Source organism: Bradysia coprophila, chromosome II (genome assembly GCF_014529535.1).
Source record: "Bradysia coprophila strain Holo2 chromosome II, BU_Bcop_v1, whole genome shotgun sequence".
Taxonomy (NCBI): Eukaryota; Metazoa; Arthropoda; class Insecta; order Diptera; family Sciaridae; genus Bradysia; species Bradysia coprophila.
The window spans coordinates 10,166,677-10,180,441 of NC_050735.1; the positions used below are offsets into that span (position 1 = coordinate 10,166,677).

Below are 13,765 nucleotides of genomic sequence, written 5' to 3' on the forward strand. Positions count from 1 at the left end.
TGAGTAATACATATTAATCTTCAGTTCGGGGTTCAGTCGACGTCTATATACATTTATGAAAGTTACGGGAATTTTCAAAGCATTTTCTTAGCGCTTCACCCCTGCTTCTCGTACATACCCAGTCGATATTATTGAGAAAAAAAATCTCTGCGTAGGTACGATTACGGAGATAATATGTGATAGGTCACCGAACACGATACTGAAGCGTTCGATCGTATGAGTCGGTAAAAAGGTCATCGTTTATGTCATGTGACAGTAATATTTACAACATGATAATGCAATTTACCCGAGAGCCAATGTAATGTCTTATTGAGCAATATGTTTTGGATTTCTTGTTCGTAGGTCGACTTGAACCCTCGTCATTAATAGTAATATGGACAGAATAAGATAAATTTTAAGTTTATTTTATTCGAAATATTCGAGAATTATGATTTCAAGTTCATATCGTACGACGGGCGTTTGAGTGGGTTGTTAGGCTCTGTATGAGAACTTTTGTTAAAAATTAAAAACAAATTTCTGTGGAATGGATTTGCTGCTAAAATCAGTGGTTATTAAATGGACATCCATTTGATACAAAACAGTAGTATTCACCTGCTTTTATTTTGAAACGAAAGCTGCTTAATAAATACAAAAGTAGCTTATTAAATAGAGCTGTTCCATTAGCAACAAGTACAATGGCGATTATTTGTTTTCGAAAACAAGGATTGGGTTTTGTTTTGTTTTTGCCTTTATTTGTATAAATTACCATTCGGTAAAATATTTGCTTGTTTCAACAAATTTATGAATTCAGTTTAATTACAGCTCCAGACATCAGCACTGATTAAACTGAATTTATGCGAGAACATTCGCAGAAAAATTCAGCATTCAGGCAAATGAAAACGCTGCAATTGTTTTGTTGAGAATTTTAGCATTTATTTATGTTTGCCACTCTTGTTTATTAATTTCATATTGGGACTGTATGTTGAGTTCTATTTAGTAAATAATATGAAGTCTTTCTTCATTGAATTGATGTGATGCATTCTACCTATGACATTGACATTGCACTAGCAACATGCTCTCTTTTTTCAAAACATTTTTATTAAATCATTCAATTTACATACTCTCCTTAATTTAATATAGTCAAGTCATACTATTAGACACAATAGTAATGTTGCGTTGAAGGGATCGGCAATTATGTTAAGTTTTCCATTGCAATCATATTCAGCTGTGGTGAATCACAGCTTAAGCAATCGATCCCATCCAAGTTTGCCTTCACACAACGACGTGCGAGATTTCAAATGCTGTATTGTGATGCGAGATTTTAAAATGTTTCATTTGTGACTGTGCTTACACACAACGACCTATGCGAAAATATTCGTCACACCAAGACTAAATGTCAGACTTTTCTATTATGGAAACCCCTAATGTCATTCATAAAATAAAATAAGAGGTGTCACTTTCGCATCAACTTTGCAATACAGCAATTCAGCACAACAACAATGTGATGTAAACACTAGCGATGTAGTGTAAATATTGTGATGCAGCGAAAGTTCACTGTTCAGTGTGACGGTCAGATTTTATGAATGAAAAATTTTCAAATCTCGTGTTGCAATGCAGCATTGGAAAACTTGCAAACGTCGCTGTGTAAAGACCCAGTAAAAGCACATCGCCACACTGAACCCACGCTACTCAACAAATTTACACTACATCGATACTATCGATAGTGTTTACATCAACAACTTGTTGTGCTGGATTGCTGTATTGGAGGACGTACACGTACAGCAATTATTCGTCAACATTCACTAGCGAATTTTTGATAGTTTTAACAAGGCTACATATATCTCAGACATTGGTGTAGGTGAGAGATGGATAGTGAACTTTGACAGTTGTCACTTAAGGCCAGGTTTAAGGTTGTCGTTGGAAAGATACGTTATGCGAAATTGACAGCTCATCCGATTTTATAATAAAATTTAGAGTTACCACAACAGATAAGTTTGACATTTTGTGTTTTGTTGTGACGAGTATTTTCGCATACGGCGTTGTGTGCAGGGTCAGTAACGAACAGAAGCTTGAAAATTATTTGTTTTGTTCGATTTTTTTTTAATGTTTGACGCTGCCCTGGAACCTCGCTCAGTCATTCTCTACGTACAGTAATAATTTATACAGCGACAAATACATCAAGATACTAACATTCGAAACAAAACCGTCGCAATATTGCCATTTTCATTTTCCACCTGAACAAGTGTGAACTACACATATGGCTAATTGCAAGGTGAATTGTTACACACGAATGCACATGTAAAGCTCAAAAATGCGAACGGTATTGAAGTCATTTAATTAACCTGTCAGTAAATCACTCGTGAATATGATCATTGTTGCCTAGGGAACACATCCATTTCTGCTTTCAGTATCAGCAAACTAAGACACTGATGGAAAAGGGTCCGTAATTTTGTTGTTATGTGCCTTTGCTGACGCATTTCTCGATTTTTTTTTTGTTGATTGGAATGAATTGGAATTGGAATAAGAATGCGAGGATGTTTAGAAATAAATATGAAAATCATTGGTTCATCTCTGAGATGGACAGCCAAATAGACCGATGAAATTAAATTACTCGTTTTTGGAACAATAATTTGTTTGTACACCAGTAACTGTACTGCACTCGCAAACAGATTATTTTTAAATTGAATTATATAATCGTTTACCGAATTCAATTCAAATTTTAAGATGCTCTCTTAAATTCTCTTGATCTATTTCAACAAACATTCATATATTTACGGTGTCACTTGTCGGCAGTAACTTACAGCTCGCCAATTTTTCGGTATGGAGCGTGACGTATTTGAATCAAGCGTAGTTCACACCGCTTTTACCGCAATTACATTTATCTCAAGATTATATTTTCAACCAAAATTTGTCGAAACGACACTAGCCAATTTGACGTTCAATTAAAGAAAAAAAAATCGAAATGTTGAAACACTCATCGACATATAATGTAGATTAAAGCAACAAAAATACAGAGATCCGAAAACTATCTTCTAAACAGACACACCGAGAAAAACATTACGAAACATTTCAGCCGCACAACGTTTGCAAACAAACGATTGTTTGCATCTTCACTCATTCATTATTACCATTTGAATCAACCTTTACAACTTCCTACGATTCACACACACAACATCGTTCGGTATGGCAAGCAGCAAAGAATTATGAAACGTTTAGTTTTTCGTTTTCGTTTGCAGAGAACGGGTTATTAGTAGCATAAGGACAACACACAGCGAACCGATCATTTTGTTTTATACTAATTTTAGCCGGAAAATATACATCGAAAGTAGAAAGTGTTAATTGAAGATTGTCTTACACACAAAGTGATTTGACCTTATAACAACATACACCTGTGTACTGGATCGACATTATTGTTTGTAGTTTTTCGGTCAATAAAAAATTAGTTATCGCAATCCAATTTACTATATTGGCTAGTCGAATTGTGTGCTATTTTCGCTGATAATATTTCGTAATAATTGATATGTTGCACTAAACGTCGATATTGTATTGGAATTTGAACGCAATATAATTCGATTTTTCAGTAATTGAGTGATAACTAGCTGGGTGCTCTGGCAAATAAAGTAAACTCTCGATTATATATGTGCATAGTAATGTGAATGCAGTTGAATTTGCTATACGTAAACAAATAAAGTGCAAATCTACTAAACTGGAATTGAGCAATTTATAACAACGGAAACGAACAGTTCGTATACTTTACTGAGTGGTTGAGCGTTGTTCAAACGACATAAGAATTCTACTTACATAATCATATTATATTCACACTTGGAATAAGTATATATATCTAACAATAACGTTTGGATTCTGAAGCACCGCAAAGTATTTCGCCATGAGTAAGGTATATACACATTCCACCTACCTGGTTTATTTTTTATTCTCTCTTAAATTAATTTCAATATTTTAATTTGTGTTACCTTTTCTGTGGCTTCTGAAACTTTAATGTAATCACAAAAGTTGTTATGAATTTTAAAGCGAATCACGTAAATAATTAACTTTACACCAGCCGAACAGCATCGGATGTTTATGAATTGGATGAATATTTAATTGTCTTCTGAGGCATAACAGATATGACCCAAAACACATTATTCGTAGGGATGTTTTATGAATATTAACTTTTCGAAAATATCTTCAAATCTTTTAACCAGTTGCTTACCTCGTAACGGGTCCTACATAATATTAGACAGCATTCATGAATGCCGGTTCCTCATACGGTCAATGCGCACAATATTTCTTCTACAATTACTTTTGAGGCCTAGAAGGGCACTAACCATTTGTCATTTGGCACCAACACCTTTAGTTTGAGATATACACTAGGCCCACCTTCGTAAAGTCGAAGAACAATAAGTTCCTCGTATCGCTGATTCGCTTGTCAGACCTAAAGTACTAAAGTTCAGTCAATACATTTAGCCTACATTTAGGTGAGGATTCAATTGAGCACCTAACTTTCCTCAGAGAGTATTTGCATACGTCGAGGCGTGGTCACGTTACGCCTTTGGTCCTGTGTGAATTTGTCATTTGGCCGCAAAAAAGACTGTTCGTGAGGTCTCTAAACGAATAAACAAGACTGACATGCATGTAAAAGCTTTCGGTCTATAGATGTGGTTTGTTTGGAAGTTCTTGCTGTTCTCAGCCATACAACAAAATGAAACTGTCGTTTGTGAAAGCATGTGACGTTGAATTGAAACGCTGCGGTTGACAATAACGATAACGATTGAATATATCTGCATAGGCAATCATTACTCAGACGTGTAATAGACAGTTTCCACATTAAGTTGAGACACTCCACGTATCATATCATATTCTGCAATGACTGCACATATTAGGACAATTATTTTCTTGATGCGAGACATATTGAGACATAGCAAAGCCATATATTGCATAAGTAGTCATGTTCAAAGTGAGTGTTTCGGTTATTTAATTCAGCAAAATGTTCAAAGATATACTGAAAAGGAACAGGCTTGACATAATGCAAAAGGATCAAGGATCTCAAACTTACTCTGGGTACGTCCCATTTATCCTATCCGTTAGAAACAGTGTTCATACCGACAAACATTTTCGATCAACTATTTGTCAAAACGATAACCGAAATTTAAATGCCGAAAAAACTGTTAGAAGCTTATCTAATCTGTTCATGTATACTTGTACGTACACAACAATCAGTTGTGCATGTTTTGTACAAAAATAAATGACAACAAATCAGTTTGGACACACCGCGCACATAGATTTTACGAGTTCAATGTAAGAAAATTGGCTTTAAAATCGATTCCGTTGATAATTAATTCGGTTCGTACCATTCATCAGCATATTTTCGAATTTATTTTAAAATCCACATGCCTGTCCCATATGACAAGATTATCAAGAAAAAAAAAATATTGAAAAACACACAATCCCAATCGAATTCGTGCACACTTAATTTACTGATAATGATGGCATTGTATATCAACATGTACACATACCGCTTGTATAATATACGTCTACTCAGTATGATGATGATGATGAATCATAGCCAGGTTGTTTCTTTAATTTCGGTAATAAATAGCAATTAGAATAACAATCGCAGATATACATAACCTACCACCAGTGACATTATTCTGTACCATACACAGTCTTGTTTGTTAGGTACAACTCATTTTAATTGGTCTAAGCTTTCATCTGACTTCGACGCTAACGACATTAACTTTATTGCTGTTTTTATGTAATGTAGAAGCACTCAAATGTAAACTTGTTTTTTGTTTACGGTTTGCTAGGATGTAGCTGGAACATGTTTTTTCTGCATTTAATTGAGGAACGTATGATATTTACCAATCAAAATAGAATCTAGGTTTCTTTTGAACAATATTGGTTGACATGGTTGGCAAGGCTGGCATGGCATGCCATCGCTGCTCTTACTTGTTGATGTAATTGAAAAGAATTAGAATAACAATCGAAGATAGACATACCCTTCCACCAGTGACGTTATTCTGTACCATACACAGTTTAATTGGTCTAAGCTTTTATTTGACTGTGAAGCTAAGGACGTCGTTTACTTTTGCTGTTTTTACAGAAGCAATCAAAGTAAACATGCTTTTGTTTACGGTTAGCAGGGATGTAGCTGGAGGAACGTCTGATATTTTCAATAAATAGAAAGTGTATAATTTAATTGGCTATTTACCAATCAAAATAGAATCTAGGTTGTTTTTGAACAATATTGGTTTATGGAATCCCATGGCTGCATTTTACATTTTATAATGTCTCTTTCTTGTTGATGTAATTGAAAGGAATTTCTTTGTAACCACAAAGCAGTGACAACAGAAGTGAGACTTAATGAGGTCATCATAACAAACTACTCTAATACAGCTTTTAAGTTTGGTCCAGGTCAGAATTCTATTTATTATTTATCGGTGCGCAACAACAGACTAGGCTCTTTAAATTTCTATACCCATACAGCAAATACCGTGTTGTCTACCACCACCACATTCTCTAAACTAAATTGATTTTTCCGTAATTAAAAGAAAACAAAACTCATCATTTTCCAAAATGGTGAAACGACTGGTATGACTTTCCATTATGTAGATTAGAAATTGAACGTCATTGCGGCAATAGTACGTTTCCAAACAATTGACTCGATACACAACCTCCACTTTACCTCGCTGTTTTTTTTTTTCTTGAACTTTGTTATTGGTCTAAGAAAACATTTATGTGGGAAACATCACGTGTGCTTATCGAACCCGCTTGTGGCTTAAATCAACAAATTTCGCATCTTGATTTCACTTATTTACCCTCGAGGTGCGTAATTTATTGTAAACGGATCGGTTATACGCTTACAGGCAACAACGTATTCTATTACGATGAGAATGTGAAACTTTGAAAAAGGTTAAAGTTCAGGATTCGGGTGCATTTAAGCTAAATTTAACTGGAAGGAATATATGTAATAAACATACGTCGGTGCTCTCTGTAGAGCTACGTAAACCACTTGTGTGACGCACTTCATATTCTTTAACATAATTCGTTTCACTGAATCCATATTCGTTTCGTACGTTACGAATGAAAACTTTCCTTAAATTAGGCAACCAACCGCAATCGGCTACGTTTTTTTTTACCCCACAAAGTCTCTGTTATTGTTGCGGGAATATAAAAAATAGCAAAAGAAAATTAACCGAATAAATAAAAATTGCTGAAATGATGAGAAAATGAATTCCAAATTGAATGATAAATGTGCTACACATGTTTGGTACACATTATCAAATATACGGAACATCTGTTCAGAAATTTGTCATTGTTGAGTAACAACCTTGAATGTATGTATAAAGGCATTTTACGTGCAAAGAAAACTTTATTATTCGGTTGAAGCGTTTTCCGGCATATTTTTCACCTGTTCTGTAGCATGTAGCTATATATGTTCAAAAGGGTGTTGATAAAGGTGCAAAATTTCCTTTGAACTAGAAAATATCAACAACAGTAAAGGGTTGCTATTGCTCAAAATTATAGGAGAGACTGTCGACAATGTCAAGTCTGAACAGCAATGTCAAGGAAAAATTGTTACCGATCGTAAAAAAGAAGTGTGATGCGAGGGCCGCAATTCGATCGAGTTGGAATTTCATATTGATTCCGAGATAAAAACATAATTTGGCATCCGTGCCTGGCGTGCATAACCGGTTTCCACGAAAAGATGTGTTCAAAACCAACAAAATTGTCAGTTGCAAAGATCGCGCTGAAACACTGGCATTTCGTTTGACTAAAATATCTCGACTCGAAATTTAATTATTTTACACTTGACAGTGGTCGTTATACGATTCATACTGTGAAACCCTTATTGTCAGATTTCATTTATTCACACGTAAATGTAAAGCATTTGACGCCCCCAACAGTGCAGCTCATGTGCCAATAGCTTAAGGTCTAAAAGCTTCACATCAACACTAAACTTATCTTGATCCACCACAAGATCTGTCCGTTTTTGGTACAGTTTTTTCATCTTTCTCTCTTTACCCATAAATTTGGAGCCATGATAGACCAAATTATCTTTCAAATTTTGTTTGCAATTTTATTGAATGCAATGAAAAATTCACAGTCGGCATTTAACGAGCTTGATGTTGAATTGCACCTCTACGTCAATGTGCCGGCGATGACATGCGCCAGTAAATCACTCAAATAGTTCCAATAAATTGTTTTTATTTGTGTGAATTTCAAACGCCTAAATTATGAGCTTTACGTTTTCTCATTACTTACTTTAAATATAAAACGCAATTTGATTCTGACTTAAACGATAGCACTGGATCGACTTCTGAATGTCTTGCAGTATCCCGGCAAGCAGAAGTGTTTTATTTATGGAATACACTTTGCTATTTATAGTTTACAACCATAAAATGTAAACAGTCAAAAATTGCTATTTATAATTCATATCAGACACTTTTGACGCCACTTCGTAAGCGATGGGTATAATAAGAGCGACTTTTCTTTGGAAATGAAAAAAGAAGAAAAAGAAGTCAATTCCAATTAATAAAATTGTTTTCATTTTCCTTCAAGATTTTCTATAATTATCTGAACTTAAGTAATCAATATATACGGTTTTGATATCACTACTACATTAAGCGGAGCAGTCACGTTGATTCCCTGAAGCTATTAGCAATTACTTTCCGATAAATTCACATTAATATTGTAAAAGTGGAAAACAATGTAGATTTTTATTTAGAAATCTCTTCTGCGGCAATTCGAAAAAGCTTAAAATAAAATATTAATGAAAAACGGCTAATCATTCATTCGATGGCGTATATATACATTGTAGAAAAACATTTTTAGAATAGTCACAAATAGAGTATTATGTGTAATAGGACTGCTCACGTTTCAAAAACTAACCTTTCCAAACGTTCTTACTAACCCATAAAAGGTATTATTGAGACGATACTATGAAATGGGAAACTACAGCTACATTTTGTGGTGGCATGTGTCTGAACTTCTCTTTGATTATTTCAATTTTCTTTTCCTCCCCTTTGTCTAGGCTAACAACAACAGTGTTTTACGTTCATTTTTCATACTTTCATTTACTTTGAAAATCTAATTGGAAAGGATTCAGCGTTGCAAATTCTTGAGAATTGTTTTTCTACCCATTGCACATTGGAAGTATTGAGTAGATTATGATGTACGTATCTATTGGGGAAATGATAGAAAATGGCAACGAGGATGCCGTGGAATATGGATTTACTCATATGTTTCCTCCTTTAAATAACACAGTCAACCTCGTTTAATCGCAGCGCCCCACGAAAATGCTTGCTTATATAAAATGAGTTTTTGGATAATTTTCGTTTTTGCTGGGCTTCGTTGTCTTTGAAAATCCGTAGACAATTTGACTTCAGTCTCTAATATAAGCTTTCCACTTGAAAAACCAAATATTATGGAAGAACAGGTGAAGACCGTTTAAATACTTTTCGGTTCCAATAACTTCTCCTGGACTCCGTGTATCAGATCAAACAAAAAAAAATCAAAAAAGCTCTACTAATCATTAAGAAGAACATGAATTTTCAGAAAGTTCCGAGGTTATTGGAAACTATTTGGTTTACTTCGAAATTTAACTGTTGACATTGACAACAAAAATAAGTCATTCACATTAACTGGTGTTATCTTATATAGCGGAATGTATGGTAAAAATACTGAACTAAAGGATTTTATATCAAATTGTAGTGGAGATAAGTTACACAAATGAAGTAACAGATTCAATGATTTCGTTGCGATGCACTTACCGGTTCAAATAAGTGAATGAAGTGAAGTCTGTCTTCGAAAAAAGATTCCGTTGTTGGTTCTCTTACTGTGAGTTAGTTATTTAACTAAAAGATCAATATATTGCTTTAGTGCACACTGCACAGCCTATACGTCTTTATTTTCGATAAATCATTTACAATCAAACGGCTTTAATGAATTATATATAAGAGACGTAAGACGTAAGTGGCCGTACATGACTTTTTCCTTACAATAATGTTATTAAAAATCTCTTAAATACTTAGAAATATCGAGATCCAATAATAATTTCCATGGAAAAATCATCATTATTGTTAAATTACGTCTTAGCTCGCATCGAAATAATGACACAGCATGCGATAATAGCTATTTTGCTAACTAGTTTTGCAAACGATGTCTTCTCACATCTTACATCTATTGGGCAAAATATCACCATTTACTAACGTGTTCAACAAGATTTTATTGTACAGAACAAATGAAATCCCAATTTTTTTCAAACGTCAATTTACGCACTAATTTGATAGCACTGCTGTAAATAATAACTATCTATGTAACTCGAGATCATAATGTTCGAAAACTGCGAGCTTTGGATCCCTCTGTTGCACAAAACGTTGTATGAATCTCGGTGCCATATACACGGCCTCGAGTCACAATCACACATCTAGAGCCTAATAAAGTACTTCGCACTCGATGTCATAACTAACTATTACGCTACTGGGACTGTAGAATGTGGTAGTTCGGATCAACTCGATATATAAGCGGATTTATGCGAAGTCTATCAAGTATTCTATCACACCGAGCTCCTAGATTTCGTTTTATGGATCTTGTAGCACAAATAGTTTTATACACCGAGCGTCTGAAAATTAGGCGACTCGGTGACTCCAATACAAAGTGATTTTTCTGAAATGTTGGACAATTTACAATCAAAAACAATTTCACCTCTATGGACTTCCCAGATTCCTTTAACATTCAACTAACTTCTATCTTCTTTTTCTGTAAATTTCAGGAACAAACAAAATTAGACACAACCAAACAAGTAACAAGTCCGGAAGAATGCGACGATCTGAGCCCAATGCCACAAGCACAAGTACCGCCAGTTCGAAGGAGAGGTGGAATCTCAGCCGAACCAGTTACCGAAGAAGACGCTACTAGTTATGTCAAAAAAGTGAGTCCTTTATCGTACATTAACATCTATTTTTCTATTTTGCTACCTGACCCATGCGAAAGTTGACCATTAAAAACAATTTGCCCCTTGCGAAAATGATCCATTACATGTCTACTATTTTCGGTTCATTTTTTTCTTTTTTCTATGTTGAAATAACATTCACATGTGACAGGTAGTAAACTAGCACACGTTGGATGCTGCTTCTTATTTCATTACTTCGTAAACAACTTTGTGATACTGTCACACTCGCTCGTGTTTTTTTAGCTACTTGCTTCAGCAAGTGTAGTTATATGTTTACCTCGCCTTCGGCTCGGATACACACACTCTACATTTATCGAAAAGACATTCACCGAATGAGTGAGATTGCTTTCAATTGTTATGTCATGTAATGAGAAACTTTCGCAGCATCCACTGTAACCTGCTCAAGATCATGTCATCGTTAAAATTTCCGTTTTTTATATGAAATATTTATAAATCGATTAACCATAACAATATTCCTTTTTTCCACTGAAGGTTGTTCCAAAAGACTACAAAACAATGGCTGCCCTATCAAAAGCTATAGCGAAAAATGTTCTATTTTCGCATTTAGATGAAAACGAACGGTCGGATATATTCGACGCAATGTTTCCAGTTAATTGCTTAACAGGTGAACCAATTATTCAACAGGGCGATGAGGGTGATAATTTCTATGTCATCGATCAAGGTGAAGTTGAGGTACGTTTAAAAAACAACAATATTTTCATGTAACTGAACACGACACACGGTGCGCTAAAAATACATGAGTAAAACTTTTTGCGACAACGCAAAGTGAACTATTTGTAACTCGTTGTTTCACCATGCCATCCTTGTGTTGTGCGGTGGACAAATAAGGAAATATTGTGCTCCATAAACCAATTAGACGGGAAGATATTAAAATGTTGCTCTTATACGTTCAGCTCAATGAACCGAATGTTATATGTGTTCGGAACAGACGAGAGTTTGTAATAACATTAACTCGGACAAATTCATTGCTATTGAAACGGCAAACTAATAACTTTTACATTTTAGCATAATGAACGGAAACAATAAAGTTGAAATTAATGAAAATATTTAGTTAAACAATTTTGCAGTTTCAATTCAAAGAACATTTTGCGCTTTGTTATTGTTTTCGCAATTACAACATCATCAACGCAGATAAATAACGAAAATTTTCGGAATTTCTCGGTTTATTTTTACTGGATATTTATGTGACAATCACTTCCACTCAATTTTCATATTGTAAACTTTTAGTGGTGGATGTGAGCTATTCCACACAATCGATGGAATACCAAATTCATATTCCAGCAATGCCAATTAATGTCTCATTGATTTTGCATTCTTCTTATTAGTATTATTCTATGCTGTTGTTATTGGTTTCAGTTGAAATTGGGTTGGAATGACCTCAATGGAATGCTGATTGATTTTTATTTCATTGAAAAATCTAGCTCTGTTTGTTATATGCACGATGAGCATCGCATGAGCATCCTCTGACTTTTTCTTTGCAAAAAAATCTTTATTTTTGGCGACATGAAAGTCACGTCATTCGGATTTCGGTATTCAAACCTGAAAGGAATCGATGAGTTTTTACCGTTCAGAAACAGAAAATCAATTGTTATCGACAGCCATGACAAAAATAGGTGATGCGCTTAACGTGGTCACATAATGTAATGTTCACACGAATGAAGTACAAGATTTTGTATCAAAGGTGATACTTTGAGCAAAAGAAGTAACAGATTCAATAATATGGCAATACACTTGCCGTTTCTGAAAGGTTACCAAAAAATTACGACTATGGACAACAGTCTAGTAAGTTGAAAGTAGGTAGTTAACCAGAAGAACTTTCAAGTATTAGGTAAGGTTTTCACCTAATACCTGACAGCTTGATATTCAAGTTTTCATTTCAATCCAGGGTCAGGCCATATTAAATTCCGCAATTTTATGTCATTTCGTGCTTTAGGCCAGGCTTTAACGGTTTTCCAGGCACAAACATAGTTTGAAAAAAGAGTCGCAGTAACAACTTTTTGTCTGAACATTGCTTTCTATTGGCCAGGGTCTATCTTTTGATAGACTGAATTTTCCAACCATTGTTATACGTCATATGCGTTGAACCGAGCTTCAATTAAAATTCAAATGATCAGAAGACAGAACTTTTCATATTTTTAACGGCGCAAAAACCGCAGTATTCAGTCGTGTGTACAATTAGCGTTTTAATGATGAAAAGTTGTTCAAACTTTGGATTGCAACACTTTCAGTTCGTTATTTACGTGAGATGTAAAGAAGAAAATTTAATTGGATTTTTACTGGTTAACAAAACGTCCCAGAAGCTGTAATTTCCTATTAAACAGACATCATCGTATACATTGCAGGTATTCGTAAATTCTGAATTGGTAACAACAATTGGCGAAGGTGGTAGTTTTGGTGAATTAGCCTTAATATACGGAACACCCAGAGCAGCAACTGTACGTGCCAAAACGGACGTTAAACTATGGGGTATCGACAGAGACTCATACCGTCGCATTTTGATGGGTTCGACCATACGAAAACGAAAAATGTACGAAGAATTCTTATCGCGCGTATCAATTTTGGGTGAGTGTTGAGTCAACCGATAGATAGATGGTATCCTATAACGGGACATTTGCAAATTCTTTTCCAGAGAGCTTAGACAAATGGGAACGGCTTACTGTAGCTGATTCATTGGAGCCAGTAAGCTTTGAGGATGGCGAAACAATTGTTAAGCAGGGAGAAGCTGGAGACGATTTTTATATAATCGTCGAGGGCTGTGCTGTTGTATTGCAGCAACGAGCGGAAGTGGTATGAATGATGTTTTCCTGTTAATTA

At 34.9% G+C, this 13,765-nt stretch overlaps 1 protein-coding gene across 3 annotated transcripts in view; it reads left to right on the top strand.

Annotated features, from left to right (window-relative positions):
- LOC119071877 (cAMP-dependent protein kinase type I regulatory subunit) overlaps positions 1-13,765 on the top strand; it is a 41,225-nt gene that overhangs the window by 25,895 nt on the left and 1,565 nt on the right. For 2 of the 3 annotated variants that reach the window (XM_037176959.1, XM_037176969.1), the window contains 4 exons: positions 10,751-10,909; positions 11,423-11,623; positions 13,294-13,513; positions 13,581-13,738. In XM_037176959.1, coding sequence (XP_037032854.1) covers positions 10,751-10,909; positions 11,423-11,623; positions 13,294-13,513; positions 13,581-13,738 — 738 coding nt within the window. Of the gene's footprint in view, positions 1-3,198; positions 3,875-10,750; positions 10,910-11,422; positions 11,624-13,293; positions 13,514-13,580; positions 13,739-13,765 lie in introns of those variants that run through there. The other variant, XM_037176979.1, reaches the window with a different exon arrangement.